This window comes from Macaca mulatta, chromosome 7 (assembly GCF_049350105.2).
Source record: "Macaca mulatta isolate MMU2019108-1 chromosome 7, T2T-MMU8v2.0, whole genome shotgun sequence".
NCBI classification, from domain to species: domain Eukaryota; kingdom Metazoa; phylum Chordata; class Mammalia; order Primates; family Cercopithecidae; genus Macaca; species Macaca mulatta.
In genome coordinates this window covers 148,976,872-149,002,441 of record NC_133412.1, presented here as the reverse complement: position 1 = coordinate 149,002,441, position 25,570 = coordinate 148,976,872, and the positions used below count along the sequence as shown (strand labels likewise).

At 37.0% G+C, this 25,570-nt stretch overlaps 1 protein-coding gene across 50 annotated transcripts in view; it reads right to left on the bottom strand.

Annotated features, from left to right (window-relative positions):
- TTLL5 (tubulin tyrosine ligase like 5) overlaps positions 1 to 25,570 on the bottom strand; it is a 290,959-nt gene that overhangs the window by 159,090 nt on the left and 106,299 nt on the right. For 25 of the 50 annotated variants that reach the window (XR_003731645.2, XM_015144156.3, XM_077941500.1 and 22 more), the window contains 7 exons: positions 23,578 to 23,698; positions 19,866 to 20,012; positions 18,651 to 18,754; positions 15,841 to 15,968; positions 13,277 to 13,363; positions 12,276 to 12,671; positions 3,042 to 3,229 (listed from right to left, as the gene is read on the bottom strand). Coding sequence is in view for 48 of the 50 variants with exons in the window: in XM_015144156.3 (XP_014999642.1) it covers positions 3,042 to 3,229; positions 12,276 to 12,671; positions 13,277 to 13,363; positions 15,841 to 15,968; positions 18,651 to 18,754; positions 19,866 to 20,012; positions 23,578 to 23,698 (1,171 nt within the window). In the remaining 2 variants the exon portion in view is untranslated. The remainder of the gene's footprint in view (positions 1 to 3,041; positions 3,230 to 12,275; positions 12,672 to 13,276; positions 13,364 to 15,840; positions 15,969 to 18,650; positions 18,755 to 19,865; positions 20,013 to 23,577; positions 23,699 to 25,570) is intronic. The other 25 variants (XR_013396464.1, XM_077941492.1, XM_077941501.1 and 22 more) reach the window with 1 other exon arrangement.

Sequence of the window (25,570 nt, the reverse complement as noted above, 5' to 3'; positions counted from 1 at the left end):
AACATATGAAAAAATGTTCAACATCACTAATTATCAGGGAAATGCAAATCAAAATCACAATGCAATACTACCTTACTCCTGCAAGAATGGCCATAAAAAAATCAAAAAATAATAGATGCTGACATGGAAGTGGTGAAAAGGGAACCCTTTTACACTGTTGGTGGGAATGTAAACTAGTACAACCATTATGGAAAACAGTATGGAGATTCCTTAAAGAACTAAAAGTAGATCTACCATTTGATCCAGTAATCCCACTACTGGTATCCACCCAGAGGAAAAGAAGTCATTATATGAAAAAGATACTTGCACATGAATATTTATAGCAACACAATTTGCAACTGCAAAAATATGGAACCAGCCTAATGTCTATCAATCAATGAGTAGATAAAGAAAATGTGGTATATATATATGTGTATATATATATGTGTATATATACACATATATATACACCATGGAATACTACTCATTCATAAAAAGGAACAAAATAATGGTATTCTCAGCAACCTGGAGGGAGCTGGAGCCCATTATTCTAAGTGAGGTAACTCAGGAATGGAAAACCACACATCATATGTTCTCACTTATAAGTAGGAGCTAAGCTATGAGGACACAAAGGCACAAGAATTATATAATGGACTTTGGGAACTGAGGGGAAGGGTGGGAGGAGGGCGAGGAATAAAAGACTGCACATTGGTTACAGTGTACACTACTTGGGTGATAGGTGCACCAAAATCTTGGAAATCACCACTAAAGAGTTTATCCATGTAACCAAACACCACTGATTCCCCAAAAAAACCTACTGAAATCAAAAAAATCGTATGCACCCCATAAATATATACATCTACTATGTACCCACAATAATTTTTGAAAAACTACTAAAAAGTACACTTCATCTAAAAACTTGTTTCTAACCAAATTAGAAGCCATTTACTACTGAAAGCCTTTTATGGTTGAAATAACAATATTTTCCACATATATTGCATTTACAGGTTTTGCATAATATCCTCATGACCCTGTTGTATTTTCCTCATAAATCAATGAAGACCCTGAGGTTAAGAGAAGTTGAGTGAACTGCTCAAGATCACACAGCTAGTCAGTGGCAGGAGAACAGTGGAGTGAATTGCCCAAGATCATACAGCTTGTCAGTGTCAGGAGAAGAGTAGAGTGAACTGTCCAAGATTACACAGCCAGTCAGTGTCAGGAGAAGAGTTGAGTGAACTATCCAAGATCACACAGCTAATCAGTGGCAGAACAGTGGCATGAACTGTCAAAGATCATACAGGAGTCAGTGTCAGAATAACAATGGAGTGAACTGCTCAAGATCACACAGGAGTCAGTGGCAAGTCTGTGGATGGCTAATCCAGCTCTATCTCCACTACTCCATCCTGCTTATTACATCCTACAGCACCTCCCTCAGTACTGTACCAAGCACTGACCACCCTACTACCAAGACTCTAAAAGTTAACACTGACATCTAATGGCAAGTTCATATCCCTACAAACCAGTCTATTGGACTTTTAACTCACTGGCACTGAAGTTCTTTATAGACAACAAAAAATGAACTGAAGGGGGATGACTTCCCAATCAGGATACAGTCACCTTGGATTCCCACAAGATTAGGATCTTTTCACTTTGTAGGCTTTGCAGTCTAGCAAACGATAGGAGCTAGAAATAGGTAAGCACTATGTTTTTTTTTTTTACTACAATCACAAAATCTGAATGTCTTGGTGCTCCTAGCTGTCCATTTATAAACTGGAAACATATAATCTAGTTAGTGACCCAATGATAAAAGTGTAGCAGAGCGCTGGCCTTTCCCGTCTCATAGCCACTTAATTGGAAAATTTCTTCCCCTCGTATCTTGGTATCCCATTCCCTCTTCCCATCATTCTGTCACTAAAATCTAACTATCCAACTCCCTCCAAGAATCAACGTTGTTCTTGTAGCGTTCTTTGCTTCCTATTTCACATTAGGACTTCTTTACTCCCTTCAAACAACTAAGGATTTGAGAAAGACAATAATTACTGCTTCACATGCTGGGATGAGGCTGAAGTAAAACTAAGTCCATGAGACGCTTAGCTTTAGTTTTGGTCCTAAATTTTATACAGAGAAGTAGGGTACCACCAGGGAGCAGTGTGTTGCCTACTTTTAGCATGTACTTAAAGTAATTTTCAGCTTCACTTTTTTCGAGACTTGATTATCACTACAGAGTTACTACCAATTAAGGAATTTGGCACATCAGCAACATAACAAAATATAACTGTGGAGTTAAATTACGATAATTCCTTTAGAGGACTTTGATGCCATTTAGCATTAAAGAATAAGAGATATGGCTTTTCCTTCAATTAAACACCACAGGGATAACCAGCAAGAAGGACAAAGAGAACTCACAAAGCTCTTGAAAGTGCCATCTACCTTCACTGTGTTGCAAGATTGTTAATATCTATATAGCATAAGGACAATATCCTGTTATTTATTTCTATCCACCCAGCTTGTTGAATGACCGTGATCACATAACTTCTTTCAGCCTCAGGTCCTCCCATCTGTAAAATGGGGAGAATGATATTATATTGGATAAGGGTATAATAAAATATGAAATTAATCAGTTACCCATAAAACATCCTGAGATCATGAAATAAAAGGCAGTACAGAAAAAAAATTTTTTTAAGGGTAATGTTATAAAATTCTGGTAAAAAGATTTATAAGACTAGAACTCAGTGGAAAATTTTACCAAAGAAAAGAACTTATTTTTAAAGATCCTTTAAAATTATATTTACAGATGAACATTCAAGTCTGTTTATCCATGAAATAGGTACATCATATCCAGTAGCAGACTGACTGACTTCACAATGCCTGTAACAGAAAGTTATTTTCTTTAAATTTGAAGAGGAAACACTTGATCCTTTAGCTTGAAACTAACTATTAATATTACTCATTCAAGAGGCATCAGTATATGGGAATAGTAAAGACAGGGAAAGACAAAGTACCCTGTCACTAATTCTATCCTCAGGTCCAAAGAGCTCTTGGGCACCCCAGACCATCCGTACCTGCTGGGTGAGGAGGTTGATGTGGCTGGATGGAGAATACTGCCTCGCTGCCTGCTTCTCAGCTAGCCGCTGCAGTTCAGCTGTAACCATACTTTGGTTGTATCGTTTGCTATGCAAAGAAGCATCTTCTCCCTCTTTTTGTGTTTTGGCTATTCCTGAATGATGCTTGTTTAGATAGCACGATCCTGCTAAAACGGAGAAAAGTTTTCACTCATTTAGGAAACAAAGCCCTGAAAAAAAAATAGGATAATGACAGAAATCTCAGGTCAACAGATACTTTACTGAACCCTAGGGATCTTTAATAACATAGGAGAAATAAGCCATCTTCAAATGATCACAAAAATAAATGGTTACCATAACCTAGAAACTCTTCCTATTACCAAACTGCCACATGCATTATTTATTAATGTGTTTTTGCTTATAATGAAAGTTTCACAAAGAATAATTTTCATTACATGTAATGGGGAATAACCAATCCTAGAATTTGCTAATCTTACTGAATAAAAAATATATCTTTGAAACTCATTATAATTCGTATTTGTTTTTCTTGTTATGTAACTATACTTGTCAACAGTCTGTGGCATCCACTGTCAAATCATCCATAATAGAAAGCTCAAAAGGGAAACGGGGATAAAAGCAAAATGGAGTATAATGAGAAAAATAACAATAACCTTGTATTTTCAAACGGCTGATTTCCCTTTCAGATTTAAATTTTCTTCTTTCAACTGTAATATCACAGCATTCTATTATTTAAGCATTGAAATTCTGGCAAAAAAATTACTTAAAATCAAGATTCAGCTGAGCACAGTGGCTCATGCTTGTAGTCCTAGTTACTTGGGAGGCTGAGGCAGGAGGATCGCTTAAGCCCAGCAGTTCAAGGTTACAGTGAACTATGATCATGCCACTGCACTCCAGCCTGTGTGACAGAAAGAGAACCCGTCTCTAAAAATAAAATAAAATAAAAGTTCACATTTTCCCTGATTGTAAAAGTCACCTCTTTGAAAAAAATTTTTAAACTCAGAAAAGTAGAAATAACATAACCTATTTCCTTTCTGTCTTTTTAAAATTAACGCTAATATAACAGTGATCATTCTGCATATACAACTGACTTTCTAAATCTATAACTTTTTCATGTTTACTATATTATTTAGTACATACAAAATATTTATAATGCTGTATATATAGTTATAAGCATATTGTAATGAACACCTGTGAGCTTAATACCCAACTTAGGAATTACATTTTCAACAATATGCACTAACCTATGTGCTTGTTCCTCCCCATTCCTAATCTCCCCTTATCAATCATTCTTTTTTTAAAAAACAAAAAGTTTTATCAAATATATTTGTGTGCATATACATATACAAACAAAATACCAGAAAACTTTGCTTGTCTTTGAGATCTACAAAAATGGTATCCTACTATAGATATTTCCTGGGACTTGCTCTGTTATTCAACACTACTCTTCCAAGATTTATCCTAGCTAAATATAGCTGAAAATCATTCATTTTCCTTCCTGTCTGGCATTCCATTTTGTAAACACACCACAACTTATTTTTCTATTCCCCTATCAATGGCTCTTGTGGTTATTGCAAGCATACTGCCATTATAAACAATGCAGCCATAAACACTCTTGCATACATCTGCTGGCACACATGTAGAAGAGCTCCTCTTGTATATGCCCAGGAGAGGAATTGTTGGGTCACAAAGTATGTAAATTTTCAAGTTTATGTAGTAATACCAAAGTGGTTTTTTGTTTTGTTTTGTTTTGTTTTTTTGAGACAGAGTCTTGCTCTGTCGCCCAAGCTGGAGTGCAGTGGTGTGATCTCGGCTCACTGCAAGCTCTGCCTCCTGGGTTCATGACATTCTCCCGCCTCAGTCTCTCAAGTAGCTGGGACTACAGGTGCCCGCCACCATGCCCAGCTAATTTTTTTATTTTTTATTTTTAGTAGAGACGGGATTTCACAGTGTTAGCCAGGATGGTCTCAATCTCCCAACCTTGTGATCGGTCTGCCTTGGCCTCTCAAAGTGCTGGGATTACAAGTGTGAGCCACCACACCCGGCCCCAAAGTGGTACTTTTTTACACTCCGACAAACAAAAGAAAAACATCTCTGGGCCGGGAACGGTGGCTCACACCTGTAATCCCGGCACTTTGGGAGGCTGAGGCAGGAGGACCACTTCAGCACAGAAGTTTGAGACCAGACTAGGCAGCAAAGTGAGATCTCTTCTCTACAAAAAATTAGCTGGGTGTGGGACATGGGCCTAGAGTTCCAGTTACTCAGGAGACTGGTGTGAGGATTGCTTAAGCCCTGGGAGGTCAAGGTGGCAGTGAGCCATGATTGCACCACTAAACTCCAGCATGGGTAACAGAGTGAGACCCTGTCTCAAATTTAAAAAAGAAAGAAAATTCCTGTTGATCTATAGCCTCTTCAACACTTAGTATTGTCAAGTGTCTTAATAATTCCCATTGTAGTCTTCATGTACCTGATTAATAATGATGTTGAACATGTTACCTCTTTTCTGGTATCATTTTTCTATTGGGCTATCTTTTTCTTATTGACTTATATGACTTGTGCTTTTGTTTTTACTTTTGCTCCATACCATAAGTTCTTAATGATGGTTTCCTTTATTTTATTATTTTATTTCATTATGGAAGTTTTACATCTGAAATTGATTTTATACATGGTGTGAGGCAGGGATCTAATTTCATCTTTCTCTGTGGGGATAACCAACAACCAACCCCAGAAGCATTTATTGAGAAATCTCTCCCTTTCCTCTGATCTACAATGCCATCTCTGTCATACATCAAAGTTCCATCTTCCTGTGTGATTGTTTCTAACTTTCTATTCTGTTCCACTGGTCAATCTGTCTACACATTTGCCAATACCACACTGTCTTAAGTATCAGACCTTTATATTAATAAGGTGCTCCTCCACCTTGTTTTTCTTTTTCAGTAGGTTCTCACTATTCTTGGCTCTTCGCCTTTCTATTATCATTTTAGAATAGGCTTACCAAATTCAATGACACACTTATTGAGATTTTGGTTGGAAATGTATTGAATACAGAGATTAATGTGATGAAAATGGAAACTTTGATGATATTGAGTCTTCCTATGCATGTACGTGGTATATTTATTTAAATTCAATTATTTAAATTTTCATTTATTTATTTAAATTTTTGTTAATCTCTAATATCTATGTCTTTCAATGTAGTCTTATAAAACTTCCTTTCTTTTCTAAATGTATTCCTAGGTGACACAGCTTTTATGCTATTATTAGTGATATTTTTAAAAACATTTTTATTGGTGGTGATGGCTGTAAAATAATGTGACTGTACTGAATGCCACTGAACTTAAAATAGTTCAAATGGTAAATTACATGCTATTTACATTTTGTTACAATCAAAAAAATTGTTTTCTATCACTTCTGGCAAGTAATTTTGAAAGCAATTAACTTTTTAATATTAATCTTATGCTAAAATAACTATTTCTAAAATGTATCTGTAATTATTTTGTTTTCTATGTAGACAATATATTATCTGCAGTTATACAATTTTGTTTCCTCTTTTTTGATGCTTATGCTTACACTTGATCTTAACCAAAAGGCCAAGAAGTGATGATCCTTATGCTTATAATTTCTTTTTCTTATCTTACTATGTTGGTTCTGATCTCTAGTAAAACACTGGACAGAAGGAATATTAGTGGGCATCCTTACTTGTTCTTAATGTTAAAGAGAATGCTTTCAACGTTTCCTTATTTAGACTGATAGCTCTAGTAGGTTTTTGGCAGATACCCTTTTACAGGTTAAGGGAGTCTCCTCTTCCTAATGAGCTGAGAGTTATCATCATGAATGAGTACAGAATTTTATCAAATCTTTTTCTGCATGTACCATGACGAAGAATATGGATTTTTCTTTAATCTATTATATTAATATGGTGAAAGATATTTATAGGTTTACTAACGTTAAACCCCTCTTACATTCCTTGAATAAACTTGCTCATGGTGTACTATTTCTTTTAGATGTTGCTAGAGTTGATTGGCTTTTATTTTGATTCAAATTTTTGCATTTATGTTCATAAACAAAGCCAGTCTGTAATTTTCCTTTTTAATACTTTCCTTAACTGGTTCTATTATTAAGATAAAACTAGCCATACAGAATAACTTGAGGAAAAGTATCTCTTTTTCCACACTCCAGAAGAGTTTTTTTAAATATATTAAAATTATCTACCTCTTGAAAGATTAGAACTTACCCATAAATCTAGGCCTTATGTTTTCTTTAAGACTTTCAACTACTGTATCACTTATTTTAATGCTTCTAGGACTATTCAGATTTTCTTCACCTTCTTGAGTCAATTTTACATAAGTTATAGTTTGTATGAGTTTGGTCCATTTTATGTAAGCTTTCAATTTTATTGGAATAAAGTTAACAAGATTATTTTTGTCATTTTGGGTGTATTTATATTTTCTATGTCTGCTTTTCTATTCCTTATATTATTTACCCATGTCTTCTTTATTATTTCTTTATCCTTTAGATTTATGATAGTTGTTTTTATAATGTCTAAAACCAGACATTTAGCACATTAATTTCCAGCCTGTCTTCTTTTCAAATATAAGTTTTTATTTATTTATTTATTTATTTATTTATTCTTAGAGATGGGATCTTGCTATGTTGCCCAGACTGGTCTCAAACTCCTGTGCTCTAGGAATCCTCCTGCCTCAGCCTCCCAGGGAGCTGGGACTACAGGTGCACACCAACTATAATTATTTAAGCCAGTAAATTTCCCTTCAAATACTAATTTGCATTGCTCTCTACTTATTTGGACATACAACTTTTCATTATCATTCAGTTCTAATACTTAATAATTTACTTCCATTCGGATTTCTTCTTTGACTCTTAAATTTTGAAATACATGGGGGTTTCTTCTATATCTTTTTGTTACTGGCTTTCAACTTAATTGCAGTGTGGACAAAGAATGTGGCTGTGTGATACCAAGTCTCTGCAATTTGTTCTCTTGTTTATGATGTAGGATATGACAGATTTTTATAAATATATCATGTATGCTTGAGGTGCTTTGTCTAATTATTGGGTGCACAGTCCTATATATTATAAATAAATAAACTTATCTCCTTGTTCAAATCCTCTTTATCCTTTCTGCATTTTAAAAATCTGTTTAGTGTATTAATAATTAATAGAAGTATGTGGAAATCACCCACTAAGACAGTGGATTTATACATTCTTCATGTGGTTGTTTCCATTTTTGTGTTACATATTTGGAGGCTATTTTATTATTTGCAGATACTTTTAGAATTGTTAAACTTTTGACTGAACTGAACTTTTGGTCATTATGTAGTTACTCCTTATCTGTAAGAAAGTTTTATATCTTCAAGCCTGTTTTAGCACGCATTAATGCAACCATACCAGCTTTCTTCTGGTTGGTACTTATCTGGTGTTTCTTTCTTCAATTTTTTACTTTTAAACATTCTGTGTCCTTAAACTTAGGTGTGCCTCTGGTAAGCAGCATATAGTTGGATTTTTCTTTAACTTTAAAAATCTGTCAAGTTTAACCTATTTATGTTTATTTGATTCTTGATATATTTGGACTTGATTTACCAGGTTTTTTGTTTTGTTTTTAGTAGTTGGACACAGAGTCTTGCTCTCTTGCCTAGGCTGGAGTACACTGGCGTGATCTTGGCTCACTGCAACCTCTGCCTCCTGGGTTCAAGTGATTCTCTTGCCTCAACCTCTTGAGTAGCTGGGACTACAGGCCGGAGCCACCACGCCTGGCTGATTTTTGTATTTTTAGTAGAGGTTGGGTTTTACCATGTTGGCCAGGCTGGTCTTGAACTCCTGACCTCAAGCGATCTGCCCATCTCGGCCTCTGAAAGTGCTGGGATTACAGGCGTAAGCTACTGTGCCCGGCCAATTTACTATGTTTTAAATTTCTATTTATCTTGCTTTTTCTATGCTTCTTGCTTGCATATACCTAAGTTTCTGCATGTTTTTTATCCGCAATTCATTTTTCTTCTCCCCATAAGATTAGAATTTATACTTTTATTCTTTTAGTGATGACCTTTGAAATTTGACGCTGTATATTTAACTTTAAAAAGTCTATAGTAAAATAAAATCTTACTCTTATTCCCAAAGCATTCAATTACCACAGAAAAATTTAACTCCAATCAATTACAGGCTGTTGTAAATTACATTTTTTTGTCCGTATATTGCCATCTACTACTGTTTAATCCATTCAGAAAATGTTCTCTGACTACAGTGGAAATAAGCTACAAACCAATTATAAAAATAAAGAATCCCAACTACCTGAAAATTAAATAATATATTTATAAATAATCCAAGAGTCAAAAAAGAAATTGCAACAGATATCAGAAAATATTTATGAACTGACCAACTTCTTTTGCTCCCTATCCTTTTCTTGGAAAGGATTAAAAGGGAGGGTTTTGAAAAAGTTTTTCTGATAACACAGGCCACCGAAGACAATGATCTTACTGAATTTCTTACATGGGGAAAAAACAGTTCAAACCAGAACATTACTGATCATTATTATTACTGATTTTAGAAAATTAAATCACAACAACAATGATTACCCAGAATTAGCAGAGATATATACAAATGTGTATAGTCATATTTATGACTTATTAAAGCGGACCATTTAATATCTCTGACTCAAGCTGTCTATTAAAATATCCATTTCATTTGAAATCAGGTATTAAGAAATATAGACTGGCTATTTATAAAACATGTCTTAGCTGTAACTCACCTTAACATAGCTATTACTAGTGTTTAAATCTTGACTGATGTTAAGATACTCCCCACATTGATCCACAGATAATAATCCTATCAAAATCCCATCTGCCTTTTCTTGAAGAAATTGACAAGCTGATCCTAAAATTCATATGAAAATGCAAGGGATCCAGAACAGCCTAAACAATCTTGAAAAAGAAGAGTGAAGTTGGAACAATCATCCTTGGTGATTTCAAAACTTACTCTAATGCTGTAGCAATAAAGACAACGTGATATTGGCATAAAGTCAGCCTTATAGGTCAATGGAATAAAACTGAGGCCTTAAAAATAAACCTTTACATTTATAATTAATTGATTTTTGAGAAGAGTGCCAAGACAATCCCATGGGGAAACAATACTCTTTTCCACAAATGATGTTGATATAACTGAATATCCACATGCAGAAGAATGAAGTTAGACCCCTTACATCATACCATACAGAAAAATTAACTCAAAATGGACAAAAGACCTAAATGTAAGAGCCTAAACTATAAAACATAATTGGGGCTGGGCACAGTGGCTCATGCCTGCAATCTCAACACTCTGGGGAGGCCGAGGTGGGCGGATCACAAGGTCAAGAGATCGAGACCATCCTGGCCAACATGGTGAAACCCCGCCTCTACTAAAAACTACAAAAATTAACTGAGCATGGTGGCATGTGCCTGTAGTTCCAGCTCCTCGGGAAGCTGAGGCAAGATAATTGCTTGAACCTGGAGGCGGAGGTTGCAGTGAGCCGAGATCATGCCACTGCACTCCAGCCTGGCGGCAGAGCAACAATCCGTCTCAAAAAAAAAAAAAGGAGGAAATCTCTGTGTCACTTGATTAGGCAATAGTATTCCAGATAAGATTTTAAAAATCACAAGTGACAATAGAAAAAAACAGATAAATTGGACATTATTAAAATCTAAAATTTTTTGTGCTTCCAGAAAGTAAAAAGGTAACCATCAAGTAGGGAAAAAATATTTCTAAATCCTATCTGACAAAGGGCTCTTATCCAGAGTATATAAAGAACACTTACATTCAACAATAAAAATGAAAACATACCAATATCTGAAAGGGCAAAGAATTTAAAAGACATTCCTCCAAAGAAGATATATAAATACCCAATAAGCAAATGAAAAGATATTCAGCATCATTAGCCATTAGGTAAATGCAAATCATGACCACAAAAAAGAGATACTATTTCATACCCATTAGGATGTGAAAATCAAAAACAGAGATCACTCATAGTAATGGCAAGGACACAGAGAAACTGGAACCCTCAAACATTGCTGTTAGTAAAAGGGCAAAATCACTTTGGAAAACAGTTTACAAGTTCCTCAAAAAGAGGAAATACAATAAGTTTTCATACGAACCAACAATTCCACTCTAGCTATACACTCAAGAGAAATAAAAACATATGTCCACACAAAAACTTACAAACAAATGTTCATAGCAGCATTATTCATAATGGCCAAAAGGTATAAACAAATCAAATGCCTGTCAACTGACTAATGGCTAAACAAATTGTGGTATATCCATACAATGGAATATTATTCAGCCATAAAGGGAATGAAGTTCATGCTACAACGCGGATGAACCTGAAAAACATTATGCTAAGTGAAAGCAGCCATTCACAAAACACCACCTATTATGACTTTACTTATATAAAATGTCCAGAATAGAAAGCGGCCATTCACAAAAGACCACCTATTATATGATTTTACTTATATAAAAATGTCTAGAATAGACAAATCTGTAAAAACAGAGAAGTAGATCAGTGGTTTCCAGGGGCTAGGGGGAGGAAGAAACAGACAGTGGCTGCTAACAGGTATGGGGTTTCTTTTGGAGATGATGAAAATGTTCTAAAATTAGATAGTGGTGTTGGTTGAACAAGTCTGTGAATATATAAAAAAACCCCCACTGAATTGTACACTTTAAAAGGGTGAATTTGATGGAATGTAAATTATATCTCAGTAAAGCTGTTATTAAAAAAAAAAAGAAGGACAAATTTGACAATATAGGTCTATTTCAGTTAAAATGATAAATCCTATTCTAAGAATTCTTTGGTTATTTATTCAAGTCATTCTTGTCTTAAAAACTAACTTGTCTGATGTTGGGAATAACTATTTGAAGCACAGAGAATGCACAGAGCACACTCATAGGTCTATGGTTAACAGGAAATCTGTTGACTAGGCTGTAGGCTCCTAGTGAGCAGAAGCCTTGTCAGATTCATCTCTTTATCTCCAGTACCTAAAAGAAGTCCTGTTTCCTCTTGCGTCAATGAATGCATGCTACTGGATGCAATGCAAGCCTTCTTTAGTCACATCAGAACAATGCAGTGTGTGTCCCTTTCCATTTCAAAATTTAAAAAAAGGCAAAGGGAAGAGATCACATTCTTTCTTTATTGGGGCTGGGGAGGAGCTCACATTGTGGACCATCTTTCGTTCTCTCACTCACCTGCCTTTGCTGAAGAGGGACGAGACAGTTTCTGGCTATAGATGTGTGCAGCACTTTGGAAGGAAGAAAAGGAGCCAATGGTGTGACTTCCTGATCGACAGCGAGGCAGGCCAGCAGGGCTTGGGATGTTCTGTGTCCCAGGATGTAGGGAGGGAGAAGCACTGGCAGAGACTGTGTTCAGTAAAATTGTTGGCTGGTGAGGCATGCTGGGGATAGCTGAAGGAATTTGAGATAAAGAAGAATGGTGGCCAGGCCCTGGAGAAAGGTCTGAGGTTGTAACAGATGACAAATGGGTGTTGGGAATTTTCTGCAGAGTAGCAGTAGGACCAGAGAAAGGAGCAGACGAAGAATTGGTATAAACTAATTTTGCCTCTTTTTCTGCTGAAGTGGTAAATCCTATTAAAAACAAAACAAGACATCATTTTAGAAAAAACAAACATACAATCTCTATAAAACAAATATTTTTAAAACATAAACATCACAATAATCTTGGCATGAAACAGGAATCATGAAATACAGACTTTAATGAGTATTCATCATAAACTTAATGATTTTTGCCTACCAGAAACAACTTGGCAATAGAAATAGGAATTTACTTTTATTCCTTTCTAAAAGCTGGAGTTGGGACTACCACTATGAAACAGAGCAGGCATGTTTTACACATGTTAGGACATCAAGATGAAGTCTCCACTAGTAACAGCTAATTCCTCTCCCCCTTCTCTTCAAGCTTCTAGGAAAAAAGAATTTTTTCTAATTTCTCACTCAGAAACTAGAATTTCTAAACTCAGAATTTCTAAACTTAAGAAAATGAAAAAGTCTTTGGAAGGAAAACAGCTTATCAATAGATAAGAGAAAATTCTAAGGGAAAAGGAAAAACAAAAAAAAATATTTCTTTGAGGTAATGTTCCATGCTTTAGAAATATTTAATATCTGATGACTATTTTCTTCTTTTAGGGAATTATCAGAGAGCAGTAAATCTAGGTAGGTTTGAAATCACTCACGAGATAATTTATCAGAGTGAATTTCTGTTGCCTGTTGCTGTTTAGGCGGCTTCATTTTCGCTTCTTCCATTATAGTCTCAGGGTGATCTGAAATAAGAAATACTGAGCTTGGACTCTCCTAAAATCAATTGCAAGTCCGTTGTTCTATACATAATTTTATTTCCAAAAATATAACACAACTGCTAATCAATGCTGGGAAACATGGCACATCTCATCACATTTTTCCAAAGATGGAGACACCCACAGCCCTATGGAGTGGGCAACCAATTAAATGATTCCCAGCTATTCCAAATCCCAGCTACAGTTAACTGAACGAGGGAAAGGTACCTAAACCCAGGGCAGCCATCCACAGACAGCCAACAAGCTAGGGCTTATCTGGAAAAATAATAATAATAATAAGGGCGGTCAGATGCTTATGCCAGGAATTCAGACGGAGGGTTCTAAGAGATCACGTTGGTTGGTGGTAGCCCCTGGATCCAAGAAGTTATAATATGTATGGAGCAGCGAAGCTACCCCGAGACAGCAAGAGCGGTCCCACTATTTCTTGGCGTAATACCTGGATACTACGATGGCTCTGTCTCTTAAACTCTTCAGTTTTACTGGAGATAGGCTGATCAGTATATTCAATAATAGTATCACTCTAATCAATTTTGACATTAATAACTAATTTTTTCTCCACTACAGAATTTTGAAACAGAATAGCCAAAGCTAATTACATATAAAAATATTCCAAAATCTTTGTCAAGGGCTAGAATCATACAAAAACTTAAGAAAGGCCATTTTATACATCATCTTTCAGAGTGAAAGAATAAAGACACATGAATTTTCTCCCCTCCGTCGCCAATAGCAGTGGTAACACTGTCACACACTCGTTTGTTCATGTTTGAAATGAGTCCAGATACTATACTATCAAATGTCATAATGTTGTTTCCTTGACTGAAGCCTTCCTACTACCCTTAATAGGTTTCCTAGTTATCCTTAATAGGTTTACATAGGTATGGATCTTACGTAAAGGTAATCCCTTAAAACACAAACCCTAGAAATTTGAATGACCTATCAGTACAAAAGATATTGCCACTACATGCTGTTAGGGCTTCCACATTACTGCCAGGGGAGAAGCTACTAGATGAATGTCCATCTAGGCCCCTACCTCCCCAAATTAGCACACTTTTCTCTATTACAACCTTATTACAAGAATTCCTTTGTCTCCCTTAGCCAAAACTCTTAAAGGAGCTTTTCAGAGCTTCTGCCAGCTTTCTTCTTCTATTCACTCACCCAACTTTATCTACCAGACAATAAACTTTATAAAGTTAAAGACTGTGACAGTCCTGGTCATTGTATCTCTAGCAACCATGAAAGTGCCTAACACATAATAGGTGCTAAGTAAAAAAAGAAGTATAGAAGGAATGAATGAACAGGTGAATGACGTTAGAAAAACTCAAAGAAAAGGGCTGGATTCAGGACTTCCAGTAATACAATAATTCAATTATACAGTCAGTTAAACAAGCTCATGTGGATTGGCCTAGGAACCAAACCAGTTTTTAAAACATCAACACTGTTTCTTTAGGAAAATTCAGTCTACATTTTAAATGACCAATCTTCCTGGCTATTTCCACATTAGGTTATCATAACCTTAAGAGCAGGGAAGAAGTCTCCATCTTGGAATCTAGTACTTAGCACACTGACAAAATCAGTAGGTTGATTACCTAAGCCTTAGGCTTCCATCTAGGTTTTAAGTTAACTACATTTAAAGCACAGAGCTTTGTTTATAACAGAATGTCACTGCTATTTTTTTTTTTTTTTATCATGGTGACGTGAGCTAGACAGCCACATCCATACTCAATTCCAAAATCCCCGACCATGGAATTCCCCAGCAGTAACAAGTTTTAGAAACATGTAGGGGCCTTCTGGATTATAACAATAGCTGAGGAAAGCTAATGGCATGTCAGGCTTGGAACCAAGTATAATAGATATCCCACCAGGTATGGAACAGCCCGACACAACAAAGAATTCTCCTGTCCAAAATGCCAATGATGTTAAGTTAGAGAAAGTAATAAACTTGACAAGAGTCAGAAATAATCATTAAGAGAGATAGAAGAGAATATTAAGAGCACAAACTTTGAGTCAGGCAGACTATGGATCAAATTCCTTGTCCCTGCACGAAAAAGAATAGCCTTGGGCAAGTTACTGAGTCTCTTTTAGCTTAGTTTCTCATCTGTAAAGAGGTTTTGTAGTAGTGCCCACTCTACGTGGTTTTGGGAAGTAAAAAATAAGACCATGTCCAGCAGATAGAAAGATAAGTGTTCACTAAATACCAGCTATTATTAGCTTTTCTTGAAAAGCTCTCTGTTGTTAATTGCCATGAAAAAAAAATCAGACCATGCCCCTCTTCTGCTTTTAGGACCAAAAGTACTGTCCCCCATTCTCCACCCCCTCCCCATGCTACAAAGTCTCATTACCTTGGAGACTATTAGTGCTTAGCCAACACATTATTCCTCATTCTCCTTTGCATTTCTCATTTCCTCACTTGTTCTTGTTTTTCATTAACTAACCAGCATACTTACCACCTTTTGCCCCACTATCAGAATAACTGTTGTTGTTCTTAGAACTTTTAGAGTGAGTCCCCAGGAAGACACTAGCAGACTTGTTCTTTTGGGTATAAAAAGTCAACACCTCCTCCAGTTCAGCCTCACTGAAATGAGGAGAAAAAGTATGGTCAGACAGGAAGCTATTCTGGAAAATCTTTCCACCAGATTTTATTATGAAAACAGAGCAAGCTGGAAAAGGGAAAAATGAAAAGCACAAGCTGAAAATTCCCTATTAATAGGTGGTTAAAATAAAATATAAATGAAAGCAATCTAAAAAATTTAAAGCATAAGGTTTTATTCATTCCACAGTGAATTTTCTAGATCTACACTGTCTAATATGGTAGCCACTAGTCAGTCATATGTAACTATTTAAATTCAAATTAAATTAAATTAAAGATTCTTTTCCATAAACTAGCCACACTTCAAGTGTTCAGTAGTCACCCACAAAAAGTTCTATTGGACAGCCACATTTGAGAACAGGCAGCAACCAACTACACACTGTAGGCTAAACCTGACCAGCGACTTGTTTTTATGGCCCCCAGCCAAAAATTTTAAAAAATACATTTAAAGAATATGCAAAACAACAACTACAACAAGAACAACCACCACCACCACCACCACCACCACCACCAACCATATGCAGCCCACGGAGTCTGAAATGTTTATTATCTGGCCCTTCACAGTTTGTTCAGTTCACTTCTAGATAACTGAAGTATCTTCACTTAAAGAGCCACTTGTCATTTTCATTGCCTAAGTCAAAAATAAGGAAATCCACCAATAACCATAGAATTCCCTAACCATCTATATAATGCACGAGGCTAAGGTAGATCATCTCTAAATCACTTCAAAGTACTGAAATTATATGCTCTTTATGAATAGCCACAAAATAGAAAGTATAAGAAAACAGATGAGGGGCCAGTGGATTCTTCTAGTGAACATATCACACACATGGACTTTAATCTGTAGCAGCTTCTCAATGGCCTTTTTCTTTTCTTTTCCTTGAAGCTTGGCTATGTTCTAGAAAAGTGGCTATTAAGTGAAGTATGCCTGCATTATCACAGAGAACCTATATCCCATCTTCAGAAAACACACTCTAACCAGAACCTAGAAACCAGCTTTATGAATCTCAGCGTAAACCCCAAAGTCTCCAAAGTAGCCAAATGCCACAAGAAAAGTTTCTCAAGTAACTATCAAAGATCTACAGCTGAGGTTGCAAACCTCTGCCTGTCAGTGTGTTTTATTTGGCCCTTCACAGAATACTGAAAGGCAAAGGTTATGGCTGGTCAAAATACAAGCTGCTTTATATCTGTCTCATCCTTTGCCCACTTCATAATTTATGTTTTCCTGTCTGACTCCGGCACGTATTTGAATCTACCAGCCCTGAAAAGCATCCGTGTACTCAAACCAAACTTAATAAAAGAAGAACTTTACCACATTATTTCCCAAAAATCAACACCCAATCCACATTCAGAAGTAATTATGTTCCAATGCATTTTATCTCCAAATCTATAGAATTCGTTAACCGTATATATAATTCATTTTTAGTATCCAGTTAGACTTGCTTGGGAAATAGTGTTCTTTTAAAGTCTGGGTTTTTTTAAATATATATTTTAGGGATTTTGAAGATCCTTAGGATAAACCTGAAAATTATCTTTTTTTTTTAATCCTTTTCTGTTTTCATAATGTTAATGAGAGAAACTGTTTCTATACCTGTTTTATCAATCATATTACTTAAGACTCAAAAATATCAACAAGTAACATCATACAATTATGGACTCCTACAAAATGATATATTTGTTTGCTGTAAAGCGTATGATAGTGAGGTCTGAAAAAGGTATTAAACAAAGATCATATTATGCTGGTGATTGATAAGCCCCTACCCGTACCTCATTTAACTTCACAAATCAACATAGGGTAGATTTTCTACTGATTTTCTCCCTATTTGTGACTTTGACAGTTGAAGCCTAAGTAATGGGGTTTATGGTTTTTTTATCCTATTTTATTTTAATGGTTTTGCACATCTCTCTATTTAGAAAAAAATTCTCCAGTGTAAGTTTTACAAGATTTAAAATTGAGTGTCTTTGTTATCTCTTCCTTTGTAAGCCAACATAAATGGACAAAATGGCTTGGCTGACTTTCATCAAGATAGAGAGATGAATACTGAGATTTTCCATTTCTAAAGGCTAACCCTAAGCATGAAGAACTTGTTCTATTTTATATAAATTAGGTGTAACCCTCACAGAGTGGAGAAATTGCAAATTCCTCAACCTATTCAATGTAGGCAAAATTTGGTCATTTCCACTCCATGAGTAGGTCAGGGATAAATTCAGACCCAGTAAATATGAGATGCCTCTAACTTCAACTTTCCAAAGGGCTCTCTTGTGACTTCAAGAGATGTGTACTGTGAAGGCTGTCTAGAACTACAGCCCTGCTACCCAGCAGTAATGTTTTGATAACTGAAGCCATGAAAACAGCAACATAATTGGCTAAGATATGGAGAGGCCAAGTCTATAAAATGTTTTCTCCTTCTGAGAATGATTTCTTTTTTCTTCATTTAGAGACAGGGTCTCACTATGTTGCCCAAGCTGGCCTTGAATTCCTGGGCTCAAGCAATCCTCCTGCCTCAGGCTCCCAAGTAACTAGGACTAATGCGGTGCGCCACTGTATCCAGCTTTAAGAGTGATTTCATTCACATCCATGTGTCAGAAACAAAGGAATGCTGGTATTCAATCAGCAGTATGGAAGATGGAATAAGACAGCTTTAATTAATCAAGAATGTCTTCTACCTTGCTTGTCTGATGAACTCTTGAAAGTTTTCCATATTCACCCCATCCTCCTCTTCTTCTTCAACTTTCTTCTTTGATTTCTTTTCAGCCATTTGTTCTGTTTCCTACCCAGTGCCCAAACCCCACAGAAAAACAACAAGATAAAACTGACTCCTAATAAATATGCACTTCATCATGTACTTTCAATAGCCTTGAGTTAATCTGTCCTTATAATAAAGACATTTAATTCTTGTATGTACTTTTGCTACCTATAAATGTGATATATTACTTTTGGCCATGATTTTGTAAAACACGGTGAAATTCCCAAGTAAAAGTTGCAGAATGAATATAAATTTTAATCATGTTTTTACTTTCTACTTACACAGCACATTGACTAAAGAGCTTTTTATAGTAGCTTAGTAATATCTACGATCACCCTTGTAGCTTTAACAATATGACAACAGACACAGTATTTTGTTCCAATTAGGAAAGACAGATCTTGGAAGGTACTCTTATACCAGCTTCCATATTGAATAAATTCTTCACTTATATAAGACATAACAAAATTCTCAACAGATCTGGAGTAAACTGTGTCTATGAGTTTGGTGTACTGACATTCTACTAACAATTCCATGCAACTTTAGAAAAGCCATTTAAATTTCTGTCAGCTTTTCCTTCTGCAAACTGACCAAACCTCCCAAACCCAAACACCCAAAATCATATTTTTAATGCATTCTGAGATCCTGGGATATAGAAGAATGCTTTGTAAAATATTCTAATTAAATAGTATATCTCTTGGGCTTGACTGTAAAATTCTGTAACTGTATAAAATGTTTTAAAGATGAAAGTATAACTTGCTCAAGAAAGAATATGTCATCGTATTCAATCCACAGCTCAAATTTGTTCTCAAATGGTCAATTTGCCACTTTCTACAGGCACTAACAACCGTGCAGACTCACACAGCCTAGGATTCATCTAACTGCTCAAATGGAATCTGCCTTTTGGTAAGAATTAAGAATTATCTATGGCCACTGGGCCTTCGGAAGTAATTAATAGTTTTTCAGACCAGCTGGGTTAAGGTGTGGGGTCCTGCTTCCCCTAACAGTAATACACAAGGGATGGTGATGCCAGAGAACAGAAGAAGGTCTCCATCCAGTTGCATGGAGGCTTCTAGCCAGTCTGTTTCTGACAGTGTATGGCAATCCAAAGCACAAGACTAACAGACAAAAGACTTACCTTGTTGTATACAATGATAAAGTCACCCAGCTGGTGGGCCAGGATTCTTCTGCGTTCCAGAAGTGCCAATCGTCGGCTGGGTAATACCATCCTCAGTGACTGCTGGAGGTTATTTGATGCTCGCTTGAGGAAACGAACAACCAGCTCCTATAAATTAAAGAGTCATGGGAGAAAAAAAAAGGAGGGATGGTGCTAAGCAACAGAAGACAAGCTACAAGGGGATTATATAACAGAGATGTAAGAAGATGTATATTACACATTTCAACAAACAAGACCCAGAACAAACAGGTTAGATATAAAAAGGATACAGAAAGACAAAACAAAACCAAAAGACACTTATTCCCTTCCCTAAATAAGCTGGCAATCAGAAAATTTAAATCAAGTATGTATGTAAATAACTATGTAATACAGTAGGAGTTGTAAAAGTGCCATAGTACATACACTAATAGTACTATTTAGGGAAGGGTAGCATTCCAAGACAGGTAGTAGAAACTAAAACTGTGGAAGCAGATGAAAGTATCAAAGGTGAGAAGACAGAAAATACAGAAATATTCATATTTAGAGATAGAAAAGATGAGGAAGAGTCAGGAAAAAAAAACCAGGTTAGAAACATCAGAAACATAGAAAACCAGGAGAAAATAGGCTGGGCATGGTGGCTCACACCTGTAATCCTAGCACTTTGGGAAGCTGAGGTGGGCAGATCACTTGAGGTCAGGAGTTCGAGATCAGCCTGGCCAACATGGTAAAATCCCATTTCTACGAAAAATACAAAAATTAGCCGGATGTGGTGGCACACACCTGTAATCTCCGCTACTCAGCAGGCTGAGGTATGAGAATCAATTGAACCCAGGAGGCGGAGGTTGCACTGAGCCAAGATCACGCCACTGCACTCCAGCCTGGGCAACAAAGCAAGATTCCATTTCAAAAAAGAAAAAAAGAAAATTAAGAGAAAATAGTGTCATGGAGGCCAACTGAAGAAAGAGTTCCATGTCAAATGCTTCCAAGAGGCTGGAGCTGGAAAGGCCCACTACAAAGACAAGGCCTTGGATCTGACCACTGAGGGATAATTTCAAGAAAAGAGTTTTAATAAAGAGAGTACAAGAAGACATTAAGAAAATGCAAGGGTAATGAAAAATACACGTGAAGAGTAGAAACTAATGACTTTAAAAGTGTCGTGATTAAGGCAAAGAAAGAACTATCACAGTAGTTTGAAAGGTCATAGCTTTTTTTCTTCCTGAAGAATAAAGGAGCTTTTAGAATTGGGGGTTGTCAAGGAGGGCACAGTGGAAAGTTACTAAGGGAAAGAAAGAATACATCTCACTGAAGATGGAGGCAAAGGATTTTGAAATCTGAACAGATACCAATCAGATTACTGATAAAATCATAAATGCTTCAAAGAGAGATTTTATAAGGCCAAAAGCCTTAAAGATGTTGTTGTCCAAAAACCACAATAAAACTGCCTTCAGATGATAGATCTGGGGACGTTCTGTTGAGGTGCCTTCTGTGAGTTATGAGATAAGGAATCTCTAACCTAAGCTGGAGCAGAGAGGCCAACTCTACATCTACCTTCCTCAAAAGCAAGACTAGGGCTTGCACGCTCTGTCTCTCCCCCTCTCTCTCTTTATATACATGCATACATACACACACACACACACACACACACACACACATATATCTTCTTTTTTTTTTTTGAGATGGAATCTTGCTCTGTCACCCAGGCTGAAGTGCAGTGGTGTGATCTAGGCTCACTGCACCTCCGCCTCCCAGGTTCAAGTGATTCCCCTGCCTCAGCCTCCCGAGTAGCTGGGACTACAGGTGCACACTACCACACCCAGCTAATTTTTTTGTGTTTTAGTAGAGACGGAGTTTCACCATGTTGGTTTCGAACTCCTGACCTCAACTGATCCACCTGCCTCAGCCTCCCAAAGTACTGGGATTACAGGCACGAGCTACCACACCCAGCCTAGATATATTTTTAAGAAAGAATTCACAGAACTGGTATTAAGTTTTACAGTGATGATCCCCAATATTCTTGTAGAAAGCCCCAAAGAAATACTGTGTGAATTCCAAGCCAGCATCTGCGTGGTTATTCTTTTTTAAACTATATTTTTTCTTCTTGAATTTGATTCTGGTTCATTGTCCTTTGGTGCCAGTTCACTCCAGCGTAAATGAAACAGCCTCATAACCAGAGGGTTGAATTTCATAGTCCTACTCTGCTGTCTTTACTATAGGGTGGTTTAAGCTGTTATATTAAAACATTATTTTTTTTCACAGTGGAGCAGACGAACTGACTCTCAAAAAGACAGTTTCAATTTTCCACTTGGAAAGAGCAGAGCTAACATTTTCCACTGATGGCTGAAGGATTATTCACAACACACAAGGTTTTATCTCTGGGTTCCATTGGCTACTTTAAATTCATAAGTTGTTTTCTGGGATAACCAACATGTTTTTACAATAAGCCTGGCATAAAGACTTGCCTTTTGTATGCAGAGGACTAAAAATTACAGTAAGGTCCCCACTGAGCGGAACAAAGAATGCAGCTGTCTCAGACTCAAAGGCCCCTCTCCTTTTGGTGACAAATCCCTGTTATTAAAAAGAATATGGGGCTGGGTGCAGTGGCTCATGCCTGTAATCCCAGCACTTTGGGAGGCCAAGGCGGGTAGATCCCTAAGGTCAGGAGTTCGAGACCAGCCTGACCAACATGGAGAAACCCCATCACTACTAAAAATACAAAATTAGCCAGGATTGGTGGTGCAGCTACTTGGGAGGCTGAGGCAGGAAAATAGCTTGAATCCGGGATGCTGAGGCAGGAGAATAGCTTGAACCCAGGAGGCAGAGGTTGCAGTGAGCTGAGATCGCACCACTGCACTCCAGCCTGGGCAACAGAGCGAGACTCCGTCTGAAAAAAAAAACAAAACTGAAGGGCTGTGGCTTCTTCTATAAGCTCTGACCTTACCAAACAGCTTAAAGCTCCCCATCATACTGATTCACACACACAAACCCGTCCTAGAATACTGAATCCCAGGAATGCTCAAATGACTGATATACAGTAAAAATGATTATGCAAGTTTGATTCTAGCAATCTAAGAATCTTACGAGGTCACAACTAGTAAAGTAAAAAATACCAACTTGGAGGATGGTGCATTCTGACAGGGCCTATAATAAGGTGGTGACTTTCAAAGAGTTAATTTGACTCCTCAGGACAGAAAATAAATGCTTTATGATGCATGAAACCAATGGAGGAGCAAGTAATGTACATCTGTGTTTAAGTTCCAGTTTCATCACATACAACCTGTGGAATTTTGGCTTCTCGAGGTCTTTGTTTGCTCTTCTGTAAAATAGGGATAATAATGCCTACCTCAGAGTTAATAATATGTGAGGTTGCTTGAGAAAAGACTGTAAATTGTTATTCTTTTAAAGGGCTTTGCACAAGGCTTCACATCCAACAAGACATCAATTTCAATTTCAAAATGAAATACATTGATGCCTTCACTACGTGGTGTAATGAACATAGCTCCAGGTCAAAGATTTGCTTCATGTTGAAGTATTAAGAAATCTAAAAACTTTCTTATGTAATAATTCTTTCACCAGAAAAATACATTGCACTTTACCTTAATAGAAAAAAAAACAAAAAACAAAACAAAACAAAACAAAAAACAGAAAGAAGAAAGAAAAAGGGAAAGTAAAAAAGTTCCAATAAGAAGAGCCTCACCATCTGTTCATCCTCTTTGGCAGCCCAACTGGCACTGAACGTCTGACCTCCACTGTCTTTCATCAGGCGAATTTGAACATGCTGGAGATAGGCAGAGAATGCTATTCGGGCCTGCACTTTGCTATAGAAATCCAAAACAACATACTGTTATGCATTGGAAGTGTAAACCTACAAAATGTGTACTTGCTTCTCTCAAAGTGACTGAGGATCCTTCTATTATGATGGCTAAGAAATATGAAACCCATCTTACAGCCTGTGAATAATGATTCCTTCTAAGCAGTACGTGAGGGTTTTTTTTTAATTTCCTATTAAAAGAATCAGAGATGGAGAATCCTATTTATTTTCTCATTATTAGCATGAGGGAAAACAACAAGAACAGAAAATTAAATTTCCTACTCAAACCTTCTCTTTGGAATTTTTTTTTTTTTTTTGAGACAGGGTCTCATTCTGTCACCCAGGCTGCAATGTAGTGGCGGAATCTCGGCTCATTGCAACCTCTATCCTGCTGCATTCATGCGATTCTTCTGCCTCAGCCACCTGAGGAGCTGGAATTATAGATGCACACCACCACACTCAGCTCATTTTTGTATTTTTAGTAGAGACGGGGTTTCACCATGTTGGCCAAACTGGTCTCGAACTCTTGGCCTCAAGTGATCCACCTGTCTTGGCCTCCCAAAGTGCTGGGATTACATACAGGCCTGAGTCACTGTGCCTGACCCTCTCTGAACTTTTTAACAACTTTCTTGGGGGAACAGACAGGAGTACTGAATCTTCACAAAAACCACTGTATTAATGAGAAATTTTTTTTACATTTGGAGGTCCTTAAGAACATATCAGTTAGTGCAAAAGTGTGGATTTTGCAATGGCAATTGATATTTCTAGTATATAAAAGTGTCCAAAGCAGGAAATAGATAAATCCTATAAAGGAACTCTTAAGGCCAAATTTAAGGCCACACTGTTCTCAACTACAAGATGGAATGGCTGGAGTCCAGAACAAATGAGGGAGGTCCAACAGAGTTTGTCATAGATAAACTGATGGGCCAGGCAGGACAAGCCCAGATATTCAGTGGGCAAAAGAAACCCTCAAGTCTTGTGAAAAGCACCTCAGCAATATTATTAAAGAACCCAGCTATTTTCTGCCTGGTAGTCTAGGCTGGAAACAAGGAAATCTGATCGAGCTATAGTCTGGAAGACAGAAGTGCCAGAGAGACACTGATGATTTTCACCTCAGCTGCTATTCATGGCAGATCTGTTTTCTTTCAGTCAAGATTTTGGTTACTTCAGCTGATTGGCCTTCTGACACTGTAGCCAAAATAATATCACTGAAGATTAGGGCCCAATACAAACTTTGTTGACAATCCTCGCCCATGCAATATCACTGAATGCTTTCTACTGACTGTTTTCACAAGGTTAGGAGGTAGGATTTGGATAGAGTAAGCTGGAAATCATAAGAGGGCTCCAGTCTAGCTTCCACATGTGTGTTGGAGAATTGGAGGGCAAGGGAGTCAGGCTGGGGAGTAGATTTGCTTTTGAGAGCTTAATACATAAGAGCTTCAGAATATGAACTATGAATAAGGCTAGATCTTTGTTACTAGCAGGGATGCTTTTTACGGGAGCATAATATGGTTTTGAAATAATACATTTACATTTATATTTTCTTTTTTTTTTTTTTTTAAGACAGAGTTTTGCTCTTGTCACCCAGGGTGGAGTGCAGTGGCGTGATCTCGGTTCACTGCAACCTCTGCCTCCCACGTTCAAGCGATTCTCCCGCCTCAGCCTCCCAAGTAGCTGAGATGACAGGTGCTCACTACCATGCCCAGCTAATTTTTGTATTTTAGTAAAGATGGAGTTTCACTATGTTGATCAGGTTGGTCTCAAACTCAGGCGATCCACCCACCTCAGCCTTCCAAAGTACTGGGATTACAGGCATGAGCCACCATGCCTGGCCATAAATGTAGATTTTCAACTGTTTCTCAAAGACAATAATTATACT